The sequence below is a fragment of the Notolabrus celidotus genome, chromosome 2 (assembly GCF_009762535.1).
Source record: "Notolabrus celidotus isolate fNotCel1 chromosome 2, fNotCel1.pri, whole genome shotgun sequence".
In the NCBI taxonomy this organism is placed as follows: domain Eukaryota; kingdom Metazoa; phylum Chordata; class Actinopteri; order Labriformes; family Labridae; genus Notolabrus; species Notolabrus celidotus.
The window spans coordinates 10659255-10680381 of record NC_048273.1 but is presented as its reverse complement, the minus strand read 5'-3'; the positions used below and the strand labels follow the sequence as shown (position 1 = coordinate 10680381).

The 21127-nt window shown below is 48.1% G+C and overlaps 2 protein-coding genes across 2 annotated transcripts in view; one reads left to right on the top strand and one right to left on the bottom strand.

The window, feature by feature from the left end:
* LOC117828661 overlaps positions 1-3197 on the bottom strand; it is a 7712-nt gene extending 4515 nt beyond the window's left edge. The window contains exon 1 of the mRNA XM_034705858.1: positions 3109-3197. Coding sequence (XP_034561749.1) covers positions 3109-3197 — 89 coding nt within the window. The remainder of the gene's footprint in view (positions 1-3108) is intronic.
* Positions 3198-3277: 80 nt separating this feature from the next.
* dab1a (DAB adaptor protein 1a) lies at positions 3278-20941 on the top strand. Its single transcript, XM_034705847.1, has 12 exons — positions 3278-3355; positions 3696-3794; positions 8559-8690; positions 10801-10920; positions 11389-11427; positions 16111-16272; positions 17847-17909; positions 17991-18087; positions 18265-18665; positions 18984-19182; positions 19260-19408; positions 20845-20941. Exons 1-12 carry the CDS (start codon positions 3278-3280, stop codon positions 20923-20925), a joined length of 1620 nt encoding a protein of 539 aa, XP_034561738.1. The 3' UTR covers positions 20926-20941.
* Positions 20942-21127: the final 186 nt, after the last annotated feature.

The window sequence follows — 21127 nt, the reverse complement described above, 5'->3', positions numbered from 1 at the left end:
GAACCAGGACTTAGAGAAGGACTTAGAGGAGGACACAGAGAAGAACTCAGAGGAGGACTCAGGGGAGGACTCAGAGGAGGACTCAGAGGAGGACTCAGAGGAGGACTCAGAGGAGGACTCAGAGGAGGACTCAGAGGAGGACTCAGAGGAGGACTCAGAGAGTCTGTCATATTCAGGGTTCATCATTATTTTAAACTCACACATCTGGAAATATGAAGGAGAGATAGACGTCCAATCAGAGTCAGTGTGGTGTTACTCTGAGGTAACTCTCTGACGTCCAGGGATCCCTGGTTAATGTGACTTCAGGAGTTCCAGTTAGCTCCCTCTGTTCCTCTGGTTCAGTCTCGTCCTCCGCTCTGTGTGATTCTCTCTCTCTCCTAAACATCTCTCTATCAGTCTGATCAGCTGCTCCTGTATGATTAACAGGAAGTGACACTGTCACACACCTTATACCTGAGTTTTCCAGGTGCCAGGTGAATATTGTTATTAAAGGTCAAAGGTCAGAGTAGTTTTCTTCTTCATGAGACGCTCTGTAACTGAAGACCTTTAAAACATTTAAGACGAGCTGTCTCTAAAAACAAACATCTCTCTCCCTCTCACATCTTACATCGTCTTACATCACTGACAGGGCTGCTATGTGTGTGTGTGTGTGTGTGTGTGTGTGTGTGTGTACATCCTCAGACTTTCTGTCTTTGGCTTTTGTGAAACTTTATTTCTTGTTTTGATAAAACAAATATTGAAATAAATAAACAAAATGTATACATAAATATATAAAATGCATAAATAAATATATATTTAAACAAATAACAGATATATACAGAAACAAATAAAAAATATACACTACCGTTCAAGTTTGGGGTCACTTAGAAATTTCCTTATTTTTGAAAGAAAAGTTCTGTTTTTTTCAATGAAGATAACATTAAATTAATCAGAGATACACTCTATACATTGTTAATGTGGTAAATGACTATTCTAGCCGCAAACGTCTGGTTTTTAATGGAATATCTACATAGGTGTATAGAGGCCCATATCCAGCAACAATCACTCCAGTGTTCTAATGCTACATTGTGTTTGCTAATTGCGTTAGAAAGCTAATGGATGATTAGAAACATCTTCAAAACCCTTGTGCAGTTACGTTAGCACAGCTGAAAACGGTTTTGCTGGTTAGAGAAGCTATAAAACTGGCCTTTCTTTGAGCTAGTAGAGTATCTGGAGCATCACATTTGTGGGTTCGATTATACTCTCAAAATGGCCAGAAAAAGAGAATTTTCCTATGAAACTCGACAGTCTATTCTTGTTCTTAGAAATGAAGGCTATTCCATGCGAGAAATTTCCAAGAAACTGAACATTTCCTACAACGGTGTGAACTACTCCCTTCAGAGAACAGCACAAACAGGCTCTAACCAGAGTAGAAAGAGAAGTGAGAGGCCCCGGTGCACAACAGTACAAGAAGACAAGTACAGTAGAGTCTCTAGTATGAGAAATAGACGCCTCACAGGTCCTGAACTGGCAGCTTCATTAAATGGTACCCGCAAAACGCCAGTGTCAACGTCTACAGTGAAGAGGCGACTCCGGGATGCTGGCCTTCTAGGCAGAGTGGCAAAGAAAAAGCCATATCTGAGACTGGCAAATAAAAGGAAAAGATTAATATGGGCAAAAGAACACAGACATTAGACAGAGGAAGATTGGAAAAAAGTGTTATGGTCAGACGAATCAAAGTTTCAGGTGTTTGGATCACACAGAAGAAGATTAGTGAGATACAGAACAAGTGAAAAGATGCTGGAAGAGTGTCTGACGCCATCTGTCAAGCATGGTGGAGGTAATGTGATGGTCTGGGGCTGCTTTGGTGCAGGTAAAGTGGGAGATTTGTACAAGATATAAGGGATTTTGAATAATGAAGGCTATTACTCAATTTTGCAACGCCATGCCATACCCTGTGGACAGTGCTTGATTGGAGACAATTTCCTCCTACAGGACAATGACCCAAAGCACACTTCAAAATTATGCAAGAACTATTTAGGGAAGAAGCATGCAGCTGGTATTCTGTCTGTAATGGAGTGGACAGCGTAGTCACCAGATCTCAACCCCATTGAGCTGTTGTGGGAGCAGCTTGACCGTATGGTACGCAAGAAGTGCCCATCAAGCCAATCCAACTTGTGGGAGGTGCTTCAGGAAGCATGGGGTGAAATTTCTTTAGATTCCCTCAACAAATAAACAGCTAGAATGCCAAAGGTCTGCAATGCTGTAATTGCTGAAAAGGGAGCATTCTTTGATGAAAGCAAAGTTTGATGGAGAAAATTATTATATCAACTAGAAATCATCATTTCTAACCATGTCAATGTCTTGACAATATTTTCTATTCATTTTGTAACTCATTTGATAAATAAAAGTGTGAGTTTTCATGGAAAACACAAAAATGTCTGGGTGACCCCAAACTTTTGAACGGTAGTGTACAGTGTATAATTAAATATATAACAAAACAATTAATATACATAAATTAAGTAATTAATAAATGTATAAATGCATAAATAAATATATATCAATAATAAACAAATAAGTAAACAAATAGATATATACATCAATAGATTAATTTATACATAAATATACAAAAAATACATAAATAAACAAAGAAACGTGATAATAAATTGTTATTAGTGTCATAAGATAAATCCTTTTAGAGCAGCTGCAGCTGTGTGTGTGTGTGTGTGTGTGTGTGTGTGTGTGTGTGTGTGTGTTAGTGTTTATGTGTGCGTGCGTGTGCCTGTAAAGTTGATAGCAGTTTCCATGTGCAGGTTTAAAGAAGAGGAGGGTGAGAGAAGAGAGAGATAGAACATGAGGATGAGTTAATGGTCAGAGGATGAGGATGAGTGAAGGATGAAGAGAAATTCAGCCAGATGGAGGAGAAGGAGAGCAGGGTGAATGTCTCATTTATGAGGACAGAACAATTACAGGGAGAGGAGCAGACAGATGGAGCAGTTAGCAGAGAGAGAAAGAGAGAGAGAGAGGGAGAGAGAGGAAAATATAGGGAGAAAGAGGAGGAGGAGAAAGAAGCCATGTACCTTCTCATTTATTAACACATGATGATGGAAACAGGTTACAAACTGTAACCTGCAGTAACCTCTGAGCTCTGCTTCATCCTGATAGGGATGAGACTGTGACTCAGAGAGCTCCGTCAGAGTCTCAGAGAGATGAAACATGACTCACAGACAGGGATTTATTTATCCACGTGTACGACTCTTTGTGGAGAGAATCAGAGACGTTTCTAATAAATGACGACATGCCTGACTTTAAAGCAGATCTGAGAGAGGAGGAGAGAGACGATTTAACAGACGTCATGGAAGACTACAACCTCAACGTCCATTACAAGGAGACAAATATCAACTTTGAGACAGCGTACATTTATCCTTCATCACGTTTGTTGTTTGTGTGTAGTTTTTGTGCTGTTTGTGTGTAATTTGTGTATTGTTTGAGTGTTGTTTGTGCATATTTGTCTTAGTGGAGCGGGTTTACAAAGGACAGAGAATAAAGAGCCCACAGGGACGATCTGCAGATCCTTCACTTTCCCTTTACACACATAAATGTTTGTCTGCCACTTCTAACACTGCTGTTTTCTGTCCGTGTGTGTGTGTGTGTGTGTGTGTGTGTGTGTGTGTGTGTGTGTGTGTGTGTGTGTGTGTGTGTGTGTGTGTCCTCAGGGCATCGCTGCAGCAGCGCGGTCAAAAGGAGAACACAAACTGAAAGTGTTTCTGACCATTTCCTTCGGAGGGATCAAGATCTATGATGAGAAGACAGGGGTAAGTTAACGCCACTGTGTGTGTGTGTGTCTGTGTGTGTGTGTGTGTGTGTGTGTGTGTGTGTGTGTGTGTGTGTGTGTGTGTGTGTGTGTGTGTCCGCTGTTAATGAGGCCTCTCCATGAGAAGGAGGGGCCTCTGGGGAAATCAGGAGGCTCTAATTGAAACCCTGAGAACTCGGCCATCTGATTGTCTTCCTCTCTGCAAACACCAACATCTCTGCTCTGCATGGTGCTGCAGGATAATCCCTTCACTCTCTCTCTCTCCCCTGCTCTCTGGATCTCTGTCATCCTCTCGGTCTGACTGATGAGTTCACTTATTTCATCCCTCAGTTCACTACACAGAGGACCTTGTGTAACCCTGAAACACCTGACAGAGTCCTCACAGGTAGACGGTTTATTTAAGCTGCAGGGTCTCCGGTCTTTGTCTTTGCTCAGCCAACTGGGCTCAAAATTTCAGCTCCACCTCCTGCCAGCATGCACCTGCAGACTCCTTCAAGTCTGCATGTGAAGTTCATCTCTAAGGAGTGATGAGGTTCAGAGCCTGGACGCCAAACACAAACACGCCATGACGTTTTGCAGCTCGGTGCTGTCTGCTCTTGTTTCGTGTCTGAATGTGGAGATGAGCTGTTAGCATCTGCATGCCACAACCCTCAGCAGTGCTGATCCTGCACAAGTTAATCCACCATGGTTCATTTAGATATTCACAAAAACCTGAGACACAGACAGGTGTGTGGTGTATTAACCCTTTGTGTGTCTCTTATCGGATCAGACTCTCAGTGTTGGAAACAACTTGCAGATTAAGCTCAGATATTCCCTGTCAGTGAGCTGCAGTCTGACCCTGAGAGAACATGGTGGTGAGTTCTTGTGGTTTTGGAGCGTGGGATCAGTCAGACTCTCTTAAGACAGCAAACTGAGACTTCACTGATTAAAAGCTGCAGCAGAAGGAGTCTGAGCCGCTCGAGGGTCAGCAGCCATCTCTTTAAATCTCCTCTTCAAGGATCCTCTGACAGGTACAGTCCAGGTGAGCTCCCCGTGTGATCAGGCCTGTCACAGCACCCTTGAGCAGGAGATATAGAGCCTACATTACCCAGAATACTCTCTGTTGGAGGACAGGGTCATTTCAGCGTCATCAGTGTGAACAGAGGAACGTGTGTGTCCCAGATACCAGGTGGAGGTGTTCAGCAGAGTCTGAGCGATGACGTCACATCGCTGATGTTTCTGATGTTTTATTAAAGTGAAGAGTTCAATCTAAAAATAAACTCCAGCTCCGAGAGGACGGACACACGAGGATCAGCTCTCTGAGACTTCAGCTGCTGACAGCTGAGATTTACACCTCCTCTGTGTGTGTGTGTTTGTGTGTGTGTGTGTGTGTGTGTGTGTGTGTGTGTGTGTGTGTGTGTGTGTGTGTGTGTGTGTGTGTGTGTGTGTGTGTGTGTGTGTGTGTGTGTGTGTGTGTGAGTTCGCGCAGCAGTAAGTCAGGTATTTGTCACACAGGACACAGTAACCCGTGGCCTCCCACGTGGCGGCCATATTGCATTCAGCCACACTCATCCGTCAGCGGTCCTTCATCCCTCTTTTCTCGCCCTCCTTCCTGCGGCGCCGCACTCAGAGAGAGAGATAAAGACGTGGAAGCAGAGACAGATAGAGAGGAGACAGTGGGATGAAGAAGACGAGGAGGAGGAGGTGAGGGGAATCGGGGATGTGAAAGAGACAGATGGAGGGAGGATACAGAGACAGAGTTAGAGGAGAGGAGAGAATCAGTGAACATATGTCAAAGTAAAGCTCTCCACAGGGAGACCTTGTCCTCCGTCTCCTCACATTAATATTAACTATAGAGATATGCTGTCCTTACTCGCAGTCCTTCAACCACTTCTGAGGGAGGAAGGGAGGAGGGAGAGAGGAGGGAGGGAGGGAGGGAGGGAGGGAGGAGGGGGACTCTGCTGAGGTTCAGAGATCCTGACAGTCTCATTCCCTTCCTGTACATTCGTCAGCCGGATGGGCGGATGGATGGGTGGGTGAGCGGAGGGATGGATGGCCTCTCTCTGGGAGAAGGGAAGGTCGTGCAGGATGGAGGGAGTAGGTGCTTGAGATGGAGGAGAAGAAGAGGAGAGGCATTAATCTAGCAGAGGGCAGACTAGCATCTCTCTCTCTCTCTCTGTCACACACACACACACACACATAGAGTCACGTGCACACACACACACACACACACACACACACAGTCACGTGCACGCTCCCCTCCTCAGCCGCTCTGTCAGAGCTGCAGCTTCATGTTGGGTCTAAAGTCGGAAGAACTGCTGCTGCCTCCCAGTCCGGTTCAACCTGCAGATACGACTCAGTAAGAAAGTGAGGGAGGGAGGGAGGGATGGAGGATGGAGGATGGAGGATGGAGGGATGCATTGTGGGTCATGTGTGCAGACATGCAGGTGTCATGTTGTGGGTCAAGGTGAGAGCAGACTTTCATTGAAGCAGAGAGCAGAGGCAGGACGTACAGATTTAAGGAGGTGAGGTTAAGAGAACACTTAATAGTGATGGTAGAGTTCATCAGGAGGTCGTGATCCAGCTCTCAGATTTAATGCATATCTTTGTGCGTTTTGTTGCACTGAGGTGAGACTCACGTTTAGTTGATTGTTTATTAGCCGCAGAGCTGACGCGCTGTGTTCACCTTCAGAGGATGGAAACACTCACTGACACAGACGCTGCAGACCGGTTATCAGGTGATCTAACTGCTCTGCAATGCAGGATAACCACGGTACGAGGACGGCGTTCACAACAGGTCGCTCACAGAGGGTAGAGATAATCTAAAGACTTCATCAGGCCGAATCTCAGACTGAGAGAGAAAAACAGAAAAATGTTCTCTTTTTTTAAGTTACAGGTATATTTTTGGGGGAATTTTCTCCATTATTGAAGCTGAAGAGAGACAGGAAGTGTGGGGAGCAGAGAGCGGGGGGAAGATAAGCAGCAAAGGGCCGAGACTGGGAGTCAATCCTGCGAGTGCTGTGACGAGGACTACAGCCTCTGTTTATGGAGCACGATGGAGAGAAACTTAGACTGCTGGTACCTTAGAAACATGTCAGAGGTCAACATGTCTTTGTCCCATCCAGGAGGAGGTCTGGGGTTTGGTTGTTAAAGGGTTAAAGGGACATCAGGCTGAGCTCTCCTGCAGCTGTACTCTGCAGATCAAACACCCGTCTGCAGAACGCTTTGGTTCATGGAGAGACGGTTCAGTGAGGGCGGACATGTTGGAGAAACTCTGAGTTTTTGTGGAGTCTCTTCACTCTCAGGAGCAGAGAGCTGCTGGTAGTTCATGTGTTCACGTTCACTCTGAACTTCTCTCGGTTTTTACAACACAGATTTGATTTCTCAATAAGTCTCAGATTAATTAAAGCCATGTGAGTCCAGATATGACTGATCTCTTTATATCCCTGCTGAAGTCAAACAAAAAAAGCAAACAAACAACAAACAACACACACGCGCACACACACACATGATCTAATGTGTGATGTATGGAGCTTTAACCTCACACACACTCCAGGCTGCTGGGTCGTTATGTTGACTGTGTCTCTGCTCCCAGCATGCACCTGGCATGCACAATGACAACAAAGCAGACATTTAGTGTGACTTCACAGAGGGCGAAGCCGTGTGCGTGTGTTTGTGTGTGTGTGTGTGTGTGTGTGTGTGTATGTGTGTGTGTGTGTGTGTGTGTGTGTGTGTGTGTGGACAGTCAGGGCACAGATGAAGTGATCGGGCTGACAGCTTGCCGAGCTGTGATTGTCACTGATCCTCTGTCCTGCAGAAAAACACAGCCATCTGCTGGGGGCTGCGCCAGCTTGGCACCGTGCAGCCGGCTAACAGGAGAGGGCAGAGGCAGGGTGTGTGTGTATGTGAGAGAGAGAGAGAGAGAGAGAGAGAGAGAGAGAGAGAGAGAGAGAGAGAGAGTTTTCTTCAGCTCAGGTCTGTGTGAGGTGTACACGGTTAAATCTTCAGTCCTGTTTTGTTTGAATGAGTGAACTGATCAGGACTGACTGTCTGCAAAGCCTCCGTGTCCTGTGGACTGTAGAGAAGACGAACGTCAGTCTGTGTTCAGGTTGTGTATGTTTATGAATCAGATGAGGTGACCGAGGAGACCTGGACCTCCTGCAGTCTGATCAGTGAGGTCTCTGTTTGCGTCTCTGGACCCTGGTGGCTCTATAAACCCTCTCTCTTCCTCCATCCTCGCTCAGACGAGCTGCAGCCACAGATCAGCTCATGGGCTGACTAACATCAACATGTTACTGAAGTCTGAGCAGAGAGAGGACTGACTCTCCTCATGGTCAACATGATTCAGCAGAAACCTTCTCCTCATGAAGAGAGTTTAGATCAATGCTGTGAGGAAACAGATGTCTCCTGTTCTTGAAAGGACGCTCCTTCTTCCCCCTCAGAAGGATGGACATGGACTCACTAGGACTCCTTCAGGAAACAGGAGGCTGGAGGGAAAACTTCAGGAAGTGTTGGTGGACAAGCTTTGATTCATCAGATGTTTCAGCCTGTTCACCTGCTGCAGGAGGAACACACCTGCTGCAGGAGGAACACACCTGCTGCAGGAAGGACTCATGTGGCGCGGCGACGTCAGACTCGTGAACACCTCAAACAGAATAAACGCTGCTCGTTGTGAAGTGATGTTATTTTAAGTCTTAGCGTCTGTTTTAGACTCAGTGAAGCTCTTTAACCTCCTTCGTGTGTTGATACCTGTCTCACCTTCATCTTGTCACCTGTCCTCCATCAGGTCCTCCAGCACCACCATGCGGTCCACGAGATCTCCTACATCGCCAAGGACATCACGGACCACCGAGCCTTTGGCTACGTCTGCGGGAAGGAAGGGAACCACCGCTTTGTGGCCATCAAGACGGCGCAGTCGGTGGGTCTGTGTGTTTGTGTGTGTGTGTGTGTGTGTGTTTGTGTGTGTGTGTGTGTGTGTGTGTGTGTGTGTGTGTGTGTGTGTGTGTGTGTGTGTGTGTTTGCACATGTTAAACAGTGACCTGCTGTGTGTAGGTTAATGTTTGATTCATCAGGGTCTCTTTTTCTCTTGACATTTAGATAAGGACCCTCGAACAGCAGCTCCTGTCGCTCTGCGCTGCTCCTCACACAAACTGTTTACCCTGTGGAGCTGAGTGTGTGTGTGTGTGTGTGTGTGTGTGTGTGTGTGTGTGTGTGTGTGTGTATGTGTGTGTGTTTGTGTGTGTGTGTGTGTGTGTGTTTGTGTTTGTGTGTGTGTGTGTCTCAGTGTGTGCGTGACACTGAGTCCTCCCGTTTCTGAGCTGTGTTGATGTCTGTAGCTGCTGCTATGTCTCTGTGCTCGGCTTGTTGAGTCTGGATCCGGCCGGCTCGCTCTGTCAGTGTATTGATTCCTTGTACTGAGTCGATGAGGGTTTGAGTGTGTGTCACCTGCTCTAATGGCATATCCATCCACCCAGACACACACACACACACACACACACACACACACACACACACACACAGCAGACTCCCATTAAACACAGTATCAGGGTGAACACAGCTCTGCCTCCCATCAGTCACCTGAGCATTGGCTCACCTGGCGTGCGCCTTAGGAAAGGTCACGCTCGTGTGTTACTCACACGTGGAGGACTTGAAGGCGGTGTCACCTCGGCCTGACGGAGCCTCAGACGTCGATCAGGGTGGAGGAGCGCTCGCAGCTTATGGAGGAGGCTGTAATTGGAACATCTTTGAAGTGGAGGAACAAAGCGGCGCGTGGCGGCGGAGGAGAAGACTGTAGGTCGTTCTGAAAGGACGCTTTAGGAGAACATTGGAGAGTAATTGGCTTAGCGCTGCGCTCCGACTGTGAGCGTGTTTTATTTAGTGAGTTTGAGCAGAGACGGTTCATTATGTAGGATTCTGTCCACAGAGTCTCCGTCCGTCACAGTCAGTTTTATAAGTTTGAATAAAGTTTCGGATGTGTTTCAAATGAAACGTCTTTTCACTTGAGTCTCATCTGAAGGTTACAGAGAGTTTAATCACCGCAGAGCAAAGTATGAAGACTTCACATCTCCAGTTATCATCCTCACTCTGAGTCTCTGGAACAATGACTGCGTTTACACCAAGCAGCTCAGCACGGTGTGGAGATGTAGTTTGGAAAGGTACCAAAAGAACCGATCCACCGCCTTCCACCAAACATACTGGTCTGACCCTGAAGGGGGCGCTAGACTATCTGCACTCTAACCACGGAGCCACAGAGAGAGAGATGGAACCATGGATGAAACACGTCTCTCTGTCGGCTCAACAGGAGCCCAGTCTGTCAGGAGGAATCTGCAGCTGAGAGAGGAAGAGGACTAAAGATCCACTCAGCAGCGTCAGACTGAACTCTGCGTGCTCTCTGCACAGACTCAGTCAATAATGGATCCGAGCTGAGACTCCATGTGTACCTGATGAATGTTTGCTGTGACAGGAGGAGGAGTTAGGTCTGAGTTATGTCATGAGTTTGTTGTCTGTACTTCAGTTCCCCTGACGGGACTGTGACACCGTGTGAGAGGAGAGTGTGTCACTGTGTGAGCAAGGCTGAGAGAGGAGGGCAGAGATCCTAGAGTCCAGACTCTGTTCACACACAGGACCATCTTTTACAGGAGCGATGTACTGAACAGGAACTTTCTGAGTGTGTCAGTCAGGCATCTCCATCCGGTAGCAAAAGTCTCCATCATGCAGCAACAACAAAGCTTGTCAAAACCTTTGTTTATCGAGTAATCTGTTGTTCCTGAAGTCTGGACCGAGTCATTAAGAGAGCTTTGACCTGGAAACATAAAGATCAAGTCCATCTTAAATCCAGGTTGTCGGTGTGCAGTTTAGCTGTTTGTGTGTGTGTTTGTCTGTTTGTGTGTTTGTTTGTTTGTCTGTCTACACTCTGTTGAATAACTTTGATATTCTCCAGGTCTCAGTTTGCAGAGGTCTCTCTGATCTCAGGGACTAACCTGCTTAAATAAAGGTTTAATGAACAACACCTGTGTCCTGGTCTGTAGGCGGAGCCTGTGATCCTGGACCTGCGGGACCTGTTCCAGCTCATCTACGAGATCAAGCAGAGAGAGGAGATGGAGAAGAAGGCTCAGAAGGACAAGCAGTGTGAGCAGGCGGTCTACCAGGTATGCTTCTCTCTGCCCCTAACCTGGGTCTAACGTGAGTCACCTGCAGGAGGGTGGTGAGCGTCCTCACAGAGCGTCCTCACAGAGCGTCCTCACAGAGCGTCCTCACAGAGCGTCCTCACAGAGCGTCCTCACAGAGCGTCCTCACAGAGCGTCCTCACAGAGCGTGCTCACAGAGCGTGCTCACAGAGCGTGCTCAGAGCTTGCACAAAGAGCGTGCTCAGAGCATGCTCACAGAGTGTGCTCAGAGCGAGTGACACAAACTATTCTGAGCTGATTTCAGCTTCCTCTGCCCTGCCTCTTCTTCCTCCTCTTCCTCTCCTCTCTGTCTGATGATGTTAAATGATGAAAGCTGCAGCTTCTGCTCTTTCCTTCTCCTGCTCTTCCTCCCCGGCGTAACTCTCCCCCTCTTCTTCTTCTTCTCCCATCTGATCTCTGCGTCTCCTTCCTGCCACCGCTCGTCATCAGACGATACTGGAGGAGGATCTGGAGGACCCGGTCTACCAGGTAACTTCCTTACCAATCACATCGCTGCTTCAGCTTGCTCCTGTGTGTTTGTGTGAGCTCACAGAGAGGTGATGGATGTCTACAGGAAGTGTCAGGTGTGTGTGTGAGCGTCAGGTGTGTGTGTGCATGTCTCCTCCAGGTGAGCTGCATGCTGATTGGTTGAAAGTCTGTGTTTGTCTCTTGTAAAGATGCTGTCTCACTAACCTCCTCTGCAGTTTCACCTCTTTTCTGTGATTCTCTTCATCCTCTTCTCTTCCTGTTCCTCCCTCTGCTGCTGACGTTGTAGTACATTGTGTTTGAGGCGGGACACGAGCCCATCCGCGACCAATCAGAAGAGAGCATTTATCAGGTACCGGCGAGCTTGCTTCCTGTGCTTGTGTCTCCGTTTTGTTCTCCCGACTACAGCAGCTCCGTAAAGTGTTTAAAGAGATGTAATCTTCCTCGTGTGAGCCGGCGGAGGCGGCGACATCACTCTGTAACGGGATCAGTGTTTTGTGGCTCGCTCATAAAATTAACAGCTTCTCTGTTAAATCATTAAAACGAGGAAATCAAAGAGCGGCCTCAGAGCTGCAGCTCCACCCCAGAGACAGGAGCCTTTCTCTGGGTGTGCTCCTCAGAGGGGAGGGTGGACCTCCAAGGGACAAGGAGGGAGGAGAGGGAGGTTATTCCTGAGCAGACTCCTCCCCCTTTTTCTCCCCCCTCTCCTCCCCTCTTTGTCCCGAGGAGATGAAAGAAAGATTAATCACCAGCCTCTCGTTTGATCTTTAAATAAAATGGATTGAAAATAGAGAGAGAGCTGCTGGCACGTGCACAAACACACACACACACACACACACTCATGAGGCGTATAGAACGTGAGCCAGAGCCAGCCTGCAGCCACAGAGGAGCTGCTGTGTGAATAAAGATGGAGGCTTCTGGAAATAAACATGTGAAAGGAGAGAACAGGCGTAGAGAGTAGGAGGAGGAGACGGCTGTGCTGGATAGATATTCTTTATCACAGCGTCTTTCTGTCCAACACACACACACACACACACACACACACACACACACACACACACACACACACACACACACACACAGAGGCAGGTAGTCGACTGATTAGCCTTATAGATGACTTCTCACTCCACAGACTTTAATTTTGATTCCACATACACACAAACACACACACACACACACACACACACACACACACACACACACACACACACATAGAGTCAGTGATCATGTGTGTGAGGAGTCAGTTCTCATGCTAACGCGCTCTCTCGGCCTCCCTGGTGGACTATGCAGGTTCCCACGAGTCAGCAGAAGGAGGGGGTCTATGACGTCCCAAAGAGACATCCAGTGAGTGACCGAGTGTTTACCTGTTACCCCCCTCAGCCTGCCCTCCCGCCCGCCTCAGATAAAACCTCTCAGCCGTCTCACCTGGTGCAGCTCTAAACTCATCGTTCTCACACGGCAGCCATGTTTCTTTGACAACAGAGGAACCCAAACTCTGGTCTGAGGTCCCGCGGCTGTCTTCAAGGTTTACCCGACATAGAGACAAAGAGAACCCAAAACCTCTCACCGTCTCGGCGCTCCTTCTGTCTGCAGCTGACGAGACCACAAACAGAGACAATCTTAAAGTTTAGAGTTAGAGTTTTTATCTGATTATAGAAATACATTTGTAACTGATATTTCCAAACAACCTACATAACCAAAGATTATTAACAACAATAATGATCTATACTCTACAGAGGGAGAGGTTATATTTAATGCTAACCCTAACTTTGCACTCAGTCCAGATCAAAAGGCATGCTGGGAAATGGAGGCGATACCTCTAACTGGTCCAGCTAAGTAAGAACAGTTTGATTTATTCATAAAACAAAATTAAAATGCTTTTTTTTCCAGTTTGTAGCTAAAAGTGTAAGTGCCAACTCAGGGATTTAACTTTATCGTAAACTCAAATAAAATAATTAAAGCCATAAAGAGTGAAATGCTCTGCAATAAAAAAACGACTGTTAAAAAGAGACTCTCTCATTAAAGAAAATATAAAGACTTCATCTAAGTGAAGTTTACCTTCCTTCTGCAGAGGAGTCATGGTTTTTTTAGCCATTGACAATCAAATCAATCAATCAAAATGTATAAAACTTAAGACTGATTGATCAGACGTCCTTCATTGTTTGGATCATCAAACCTGGAACACTGCAGAGAGACAGAGAAAGATGGCTGCTGTGTGATTACCGGCTGCATTGATTCTACGTTAGCGGTGATGTTCTCTCTGAGAGGTTTGCTGGGACGCCATTGTGCTGCTGTATCTGTGCTGGCTGCAGATCTTCCCCCCCGTGCTCTGTGCTGCCTGCTGCTCCTCCTGGTTTACTGGGTTACTGTGTTTGAACGTGTGTGTCGTGTTTGCTTGCTTCATGAAGCATGCCTGGTTAACCTGTGGAGTACAGACCTGCATGACCTTCTCCTGGACTGAGACGTGTGTCCTCTGAAGGACCGAACGATGAATGTGCATGGAGTCATATCTCTGAATCCACATCTCAGGACGCTGATCGCTTTCTCCTCCTGTTCATGCATACAAGTGTTTACACTCTATATCATGGTTACTGTGTGTGTGTGTGTGTGTGTGTGTGTGTGTGTGTGTGTGTGTGTGTGTGTGTGTGTTTGTAATGAAAGATGACCTTGGCCGCTGTCAGGCTGCTCTATAACTCAGCTGCTCTTTTATCTGCCCATAAAGCTGCTAGTTATATTCCTGCCTGATTTAATCTGCTAAAACCTCCACACACACATTTTATTCCCTATGTGTGAGTGTGTGTGTGTGTGCCTGCCTGCGTGTGTGTGTGTGCGTGTGTGTGTGTGTGTGTATTCCCTGGGTGTGTGCAGAGCCCTTGAGCTCCATGTGTCTCCCCTGCAGTCTGTCTTTAATACGTGAACCTCTGGTCTCCTGCGTCCCCGTTGGCGGTCTCGCTCCCTCTCGTTGAATTCTGTTTTTTTGGAATCTCTCTCAGTTTTCTGGCGGCACATTATCCCCAGCTTTGGTAAGGAGCTTACAGGCACCATCGTCTTCCTGTTCTCTCCTCACCCAGCGCTCCACACATGCTGCGTTTTGGATTGCCTTCGTGTTGGCAGGTGCCTGAAAGAGAACAAATCCAATATTTCTCTCTTGTTGTTGTGCAACCACTTGGCCCAGTCGTCCATTCTGGTTTAAATAAAGCAAATCAAGTCTTTCTCTGCTGCCCAGTCACTGAGCAGAATGACTGCAGCCGATGAGCAGACTTGTCTATACTCCCTCTTTCTAAACAGCTGTAGTTTAAAGACTGTTGACTCGGTGTGTGACTTTAGAGTTAATATAAAGATTTCAACATGAGATGTGTCTGATGTTACGCTGTGTTATGTCGTGATGCTGTGGTGTGTGTGTGTGTGTGTGTGTGTGTGTGTGTGTGTTTGTGTGTGTGTGTGTGTGTGTGTGTGTGTGTGTGTGTGTGTGTGTGTGTGAGCCATCAGTCAAACGGTAGGGATCAGTGAGGTGCCGTTAATTAAAGGGGCCGTGGTAATTGTATGCAGAACACATGTGCACAGGTAATTAGTGTTTCCCTGGAGACGGTTAATTGATAGGTGAGGCTGAGCTGATCAAGATAAAGGGCTGAGGAGAGGGGAAGAGGGGGTAACGAGGACAGAGGGATAATTGGCAGGGAGGGAGAGAGGGAGGGAGAGATAGGACAGATATTTTGTGTAGTGCGTTCAGATACAGAGACACAAACATCCAGGTGTTCATGTTGTTCCTCCCTGTGTGTGAAACTTTCAGCAGCCTCAGAGTTTGGACAGAGAGCAGGATGATAAACGTTCTGCAGAGAGTCTCAGATCATTCTCACAGTGATCTAAAATACAGTCAGGGATGTGTTAGTCCACGATGTTTGACGTCTTGGTGCAGACCTTGGGTACGGCCTTGCTTTAGCCCAGATCTTCTGTCTCCTCGGCCTTTAAACTGAAGCGTAATCAGGTATCTGAGGTCGTCGTGGCGTCAGTGGAGCAGGTTTTCGTTGATCTGGATGTGCAGAGGCTGGACTCACGACACAAATGCCGAGCAGTTGAAAGGCCGAACGTTCAAAGACTGAAGTCTGGATTTGATTAATCAATATATGATCATTCAATGAAAATACGTCAACGTGGGACAGTTTGATCCCAGCTCTTTTTAGACCTGTTTTTATTTACCTGTTTTTGTTCACAGAAAAAAAAACTGTGAGAAAGTTTTTACCTTTTAAACTTCGTTTATGGTTCATTAACAGCAGAAATCAGACACAGAGAACGGATCATGAGTTCATTTTAAACATGCTACTTGAAGCGTCCGTGTTTCCTGGATGAAACTAAAGCAGCTTTATTTACATGTTAACCTTCAGACTCTTTAAAGTTTCAGGAGAGAGAGTTTCACTTTGTCAGTTTGTCTTTAAAGGATGAAGTTAGATTACATGTCTTCGTCCTGTGAGTGTCAGAGTTCAGCTCAGCTTCATAGAGATCAGCAGACTGAACCAGAATATCAGAGACATTACTTCTTATATATCTTGTGTGTGTGTGTGTGTGTGTGTGTGTGTGTGTGTGTGTGTGTGTGTGTGTGTGTGTGTGTGTGTGTGTGTGTGTGTGTGTTTGTGTGTGTGAGCTGGTTCTCATTCCTCCGTCTAACACTCTGAGGGGCTCTGATTACAGAACGGACATCAGCCCTCCCCTCACCACCATCCTCATCATCTTCATCAACACCATCATCCTCATCCTCAGCCCCTCCAGCCACAGCACCCTGAGCCCCAGCAGGCGCAGCAGCAGCAGGCCGTGGCAGACCTGATAGACTTAGACCTGGACATGGTGGCTCAGGTAAGACTCAGGTCAGAGAGGAACACCTCCTGTGTATTCGTCTCTGCAGCACCACGTTGGCCCAAAGTCCTCTAAACTCCTGACACCCTTGAATGAAACATGTGACCTGCAGAGTAACAAGGAGAAGGTGTGTGTGCAGGTGCACCTGTACACACACACCTGCAGACTTGAGCTGCTCACAGTGCGTTCATGATGAAGCATCCATAACACTGTGACCCTAACAACGAACTGAGCCTCTCTGACACACTCACCGCTCCAGACTGAGTCAGGTTCACTCTGACCCTAATCATCAGGTTTTATTCTCAGAGTTTGTAAAGAGTCCCAGAGTGATCAAAGCAAACTGCAGGACCCTAATCTGAGCTGGATTCTGTTTGAACAGTTTTTAGTCTTTGTGCAAAAATGAAGCTTATTGTAGGTGTTAATGTAGACAGTTACTGTAGGGAGCATGTGGAGGGAGCATGCATGTCAGATTCAGGAGAGCCCTCCCTCTGCCGGTCTCTGTCCCTCTGCCGGTCTCTGTCCTTCTGCCGGTCTCTGTCCCTCTGCCGGTCTCTGCCCTCTGCACGTCTCTTTGCTGACTCAGGGTCTCAGCTCTGCAGCAGGACTCTCGACTGTTTTAATAGAGGAAGATGTTTTCTGTATTCAAACCCAGACTCATCCCGTGATCGCCCGGCTGCTCCGCATCTCTGATTTTGAGGTTTTAGTCGTGTTGGGATGATGTTGATCTCTGGTCTCTGCAGTAACATTAGTCCACTAACAGCCCCCCCCCCTCTCTGTGAGCAGACCGTCTCTGCAAAGATCCATTTTCTGATAGATGAAAAACTCTGCGGTCCGTATGTGACCGAAGAGGAGAGAGATATTCTAAGAACATTCATTATCTCAAAAGAAATTATCCGCATCCATGATTTATGCTAATCTCTGCCCATGTATTCAAGGCTTAAACTCCTCTACCACTAAAAATAGAGATCCTTCACTCGCCACCGGCCCGAAGACATTATTAATGTGTAGAAAAGAGGAGAAACTACAGAGAGTGAGGGAGGAAACACAGAGATTCAGATCAAATAGAAAGGCTGCAGTGTTTGATAACAGCTCGCTCTGAGGCCCGTCACAGCAGGGAGCATTAATGACCGTCCACAGGAACACAGAGCTGCTGCAGAGAGCCTCAGATACTGAGAGACATGCAAGGGAGGGGGGGTTAGGTATGAACAGGATCAGGGTCCAGGTAGCAGGGGACATGTTCTGGTTCACAGACAAAGAACTCTGAACTCTTGGTGCAGGTGAGACCAGGGGAGAAACATGAAGTGTGAGTCAGAGACAGGTCAGCTGAGCTCAGTGCTGAGGGTGCTGATGAACTGTTGGTAGGTACGTCATCATAACCATCTCATTCTCCATTTGTCCTCCATATCCTCCCCCGTCCTCTGTGTCCCCTCCTCTGTCTTCAGCCTCAGAGCTCAGGTATGATCCTCCAGGTGCCGGTCTGGCTGCATGCAGAATGTGCTGCATGCTGGTCTGAGCTGACCCTGTACATGCTGCACGCTGACCATGTGACTGAAGTGTCCTCTCTCTCTCCTCAGAATCTGAACCAGTTAGAGATCTTTGGAGACATGTCCACGCCTCCTGACATCACCTCTCCATCGGTGAGCATTGTTCTCTTGTGTTTGTACTGACATCCTGTGACTTGTAGTCCCACTGATGTTCTCCTCCCTCACCCTGCACAGACCCCCGCCTCTCCAGCCAACACCCTGGACCCCTCGCAGGGCCTGCAGCCTCCGACAGAACTGTTCGCTCCCTTCAACCCTGCGTCTGTGCCCTCAGGTAGCTCCTGGTGTTTCTCCTCCTTCATTCCCTCCAGAGACGTTGTGTTAGAGTCTTCCTCCTGAGAGATGAAGGACAGCCTCTGACTCTGAGTGACCTGCTGAGGCGGGTCTTTATGATGAGCAGAGTCTGCAAGCTGGGACTTTAATCACTTCCTGTTTGCGCTCTCTCCTGCAGGTTATGTGACGATGGGGGCCGTCCCGCCCGGTCACTGGTCCCAGCAGGCGTTCACCACTCAGACGCCGCTGGCCTTCGGGGTCCAGTCTCCTCTGGGTCCGGTGGCTCAGGTCCTGCCTGGCGGTCAGCCTCTCATCTGGGGTCAGGCCAACATCTTCCCCGCCACACAGCAGCAGTGGGCGGCCATGGCGGCCGGAGCCTTCTCCCCCACAGCCTACCTCCCCGCCCAGCCTGTGGGCACGCTGCCCGCCGCCATGTTCCAGACACTCACGCCCCTCACCACTGTGTCTCCGGCCGGCGAGAGCCAATCAGGAGCCAGCGCCTCAGCTCTCTCCCCCTCAGCGTCGTCGAGTCCGCAGCACGGGGAGAGAGCGAGGAAGATGGGAAAGGAGATGTTCAAGGTAAGGAGACGAGGAGTCTGACAGGAAGTTCGTCAGACACCTGGACTTTATCTAGATCTCTTTATTGTAAATCAGTCACAGGGGGGAGTCCTGGTGGAGTCCTGATGGACTCCTGATGGAGTCCTCAGGGAGTCCTGATGGAGTCTTGATAGAGTCTTAATGGATTCTGAAACCTTTAAATAGAAACAAACACAGAGAGGGAGCAGACTTCATCCTCCTGATCGAGATATTACTGTTTCTTTACTGACAATGTCTTTAAAAGCGCTCTATCTCTCTCTCCCCCTCTCTCTCTCTCTCTCTCTCTCTCTCTCTCTCCAGGACTTTCAGCTGGCCAAGCCTCCCGCCATGCCGTCTAAAAAGGGCGAGCAGCAGCAGAGCTTGTCAGGAACGTCGGAGGCGTTCACCTCGTACTTCAGCCGCGTGGGCACGGCCCAGGACACGGACGACTGTGACGACTTCGACATTTCTCAGATGAACCTGACGCCCGTCACCTCCACGACGCCGTCCACCAACTCACGTAAGAGCTCCTCATCCTCACCAGAGAGTTCTGTTCTTTAGTCTGTCCCGGTCTGACTCAAAGCTTCCTCCCTGCAGCTCCCACCCCCGCCCCCCGACAGAGCTCCCCCTCCAAGTCCTCCGCCTCCCACGTCAGCGACCCGCCCACGGACGCCACAGACCCGCCCACGGACGACTCGTTCGGGGAAACAGAGGGCAGCCCGAGTCGCAGCGGAGAGGAAGACGCTGTAAGTGTTTAAGAACCTGAGCTCAGATTAATCACCTGAGCAGGTAATCACTGCCGCTGACGAGGAGGCTGTGTCCTCCAGAGAGAGAGAGAGTCAGTGTGTGTGTGTGTGTGTGTGTGTGTGTGTGTGTGTGTGTGTGTGTGTGTGTGTGTGTGTGTGTGTTAGATTAGCTGCCTGCTGTCAGAGACATCATTAAGCTGTTATTAATGCGGTGCAGGTAGCGTCCATACATCAGCTCCTCCACGTGGACAGACTCCTCGTGCAGACCTCGGGTAATGCCCCGATTCTTCTTCCTGAGGCGATTAATATTTATTTTTCCTGCAGCAGCCGCTCCTCCGTCTGCGAGCGAGGGAAATTAAGGAGCGATGAGCAGATAAAGACAGAAACTCCCTCTGCCTTTGACCCGAGTCCGCATAGTCAGAGTGACCTTCCAGGAAACAAGACTTTCCTGATCTCTCTCTCTCTCTCTCTCTCTCTCTCTCTCTCTCTCTCTCTCTCTCTCTCTCTCTCTCTCTCTCTCTCACTCTTCCCTCTCCTGTCTGCGGGCGTGAAACATTAGTTTTTATGCCTCCAATCCGGCTTTTATTGAAAAAAATGGGGGACTTTCACAGAGCTGAAAATGTCAGTGGGCCTGAATCAAACACACACAGGAGCTTACAGAGAAATGACAGAGAGAGCAGCAGAAAGGTTACAAAGGAAGAGAAGAGAGAGAGAGGGGGGGAGAGAAACAGCTCTCTGTTGGACACCGCGTAAAGAGAGGAAGTATTTTAGCAGAAAAGCAGCGATCAATAGATCGAACTGAGCCGAGGCTTCATAATACAGCAGAATAAAAGAGAGCGTGCACGTGTGTCCAGTGGGTGTGTGTGTTTGCAGGTGTGTTTCTGAGAGGAGACTGTGTGTATGTGTGTGTGTGTGTGTGTGTGTTTGAAGGTGTGTGTGTGGGCTGTGTGTTCCTGTTTTCTACTGACACCTTTTCTTTTCTGCTTCATGTTTACCTCTGTAGTCTCTGAGATCTTTCAGACTCCCTAAAGTCAGGATTTATCTGAGCTGGATGGTTGAGGGTCTCTGAGCTGCAACGCTCTCTGACGTCTTTAAAACCTAACAAAGTCTTAATTCAGCCCAAACTGTGACCTTCTGTTTGGAAAGAAGCTCTTTGTTGTGTCTTAAATGAAACTCTGTAGACCTGACAAACTGATATCAACTAATTAGAGTTTGAGTCATCCTGGAGCAAGTCAACGCTGCAGACAAAGTGACCCAGAGACACACTCAGTCAGCTCAGACGTCCTCAGATCAGATATCAGGATTTTAGGGAGTCTTGTTTCTATAACCCTTCCTTCAGATGTGTTCTTACTCTTTTCCTCCTCTTGCACTCCTCCATCCTCCTCTCTCCTCCTTTCTTCCTTCCTTGTTTCCTCCCCCCTCTCCCCCCTCCGTAGGCGTGTGGTTCTGGGTCACCCTGTCCCAGTGAGACAGCAGAACCCAGCCCAGACCAGGCCAGTCCAGAGGCTGGGAGCTAGATAGCAGCAGGGCAGGGTAGGTACCAACTAACACCTCCTCCTCCTCCTCCTCCTCCTCCTCCTCCTCCACTTCTACCTCCTCCTCCTCCTCCTCCCTCCTCCTCCTCCTCCTCCTCCTGAAGCCTTTCTCTGTGTGTTATCTTCATCTCTCTTTGTTGAGCCCTGAGTTTGGGCTCCAGCTGCATGAGTGTGTTCATGTGAC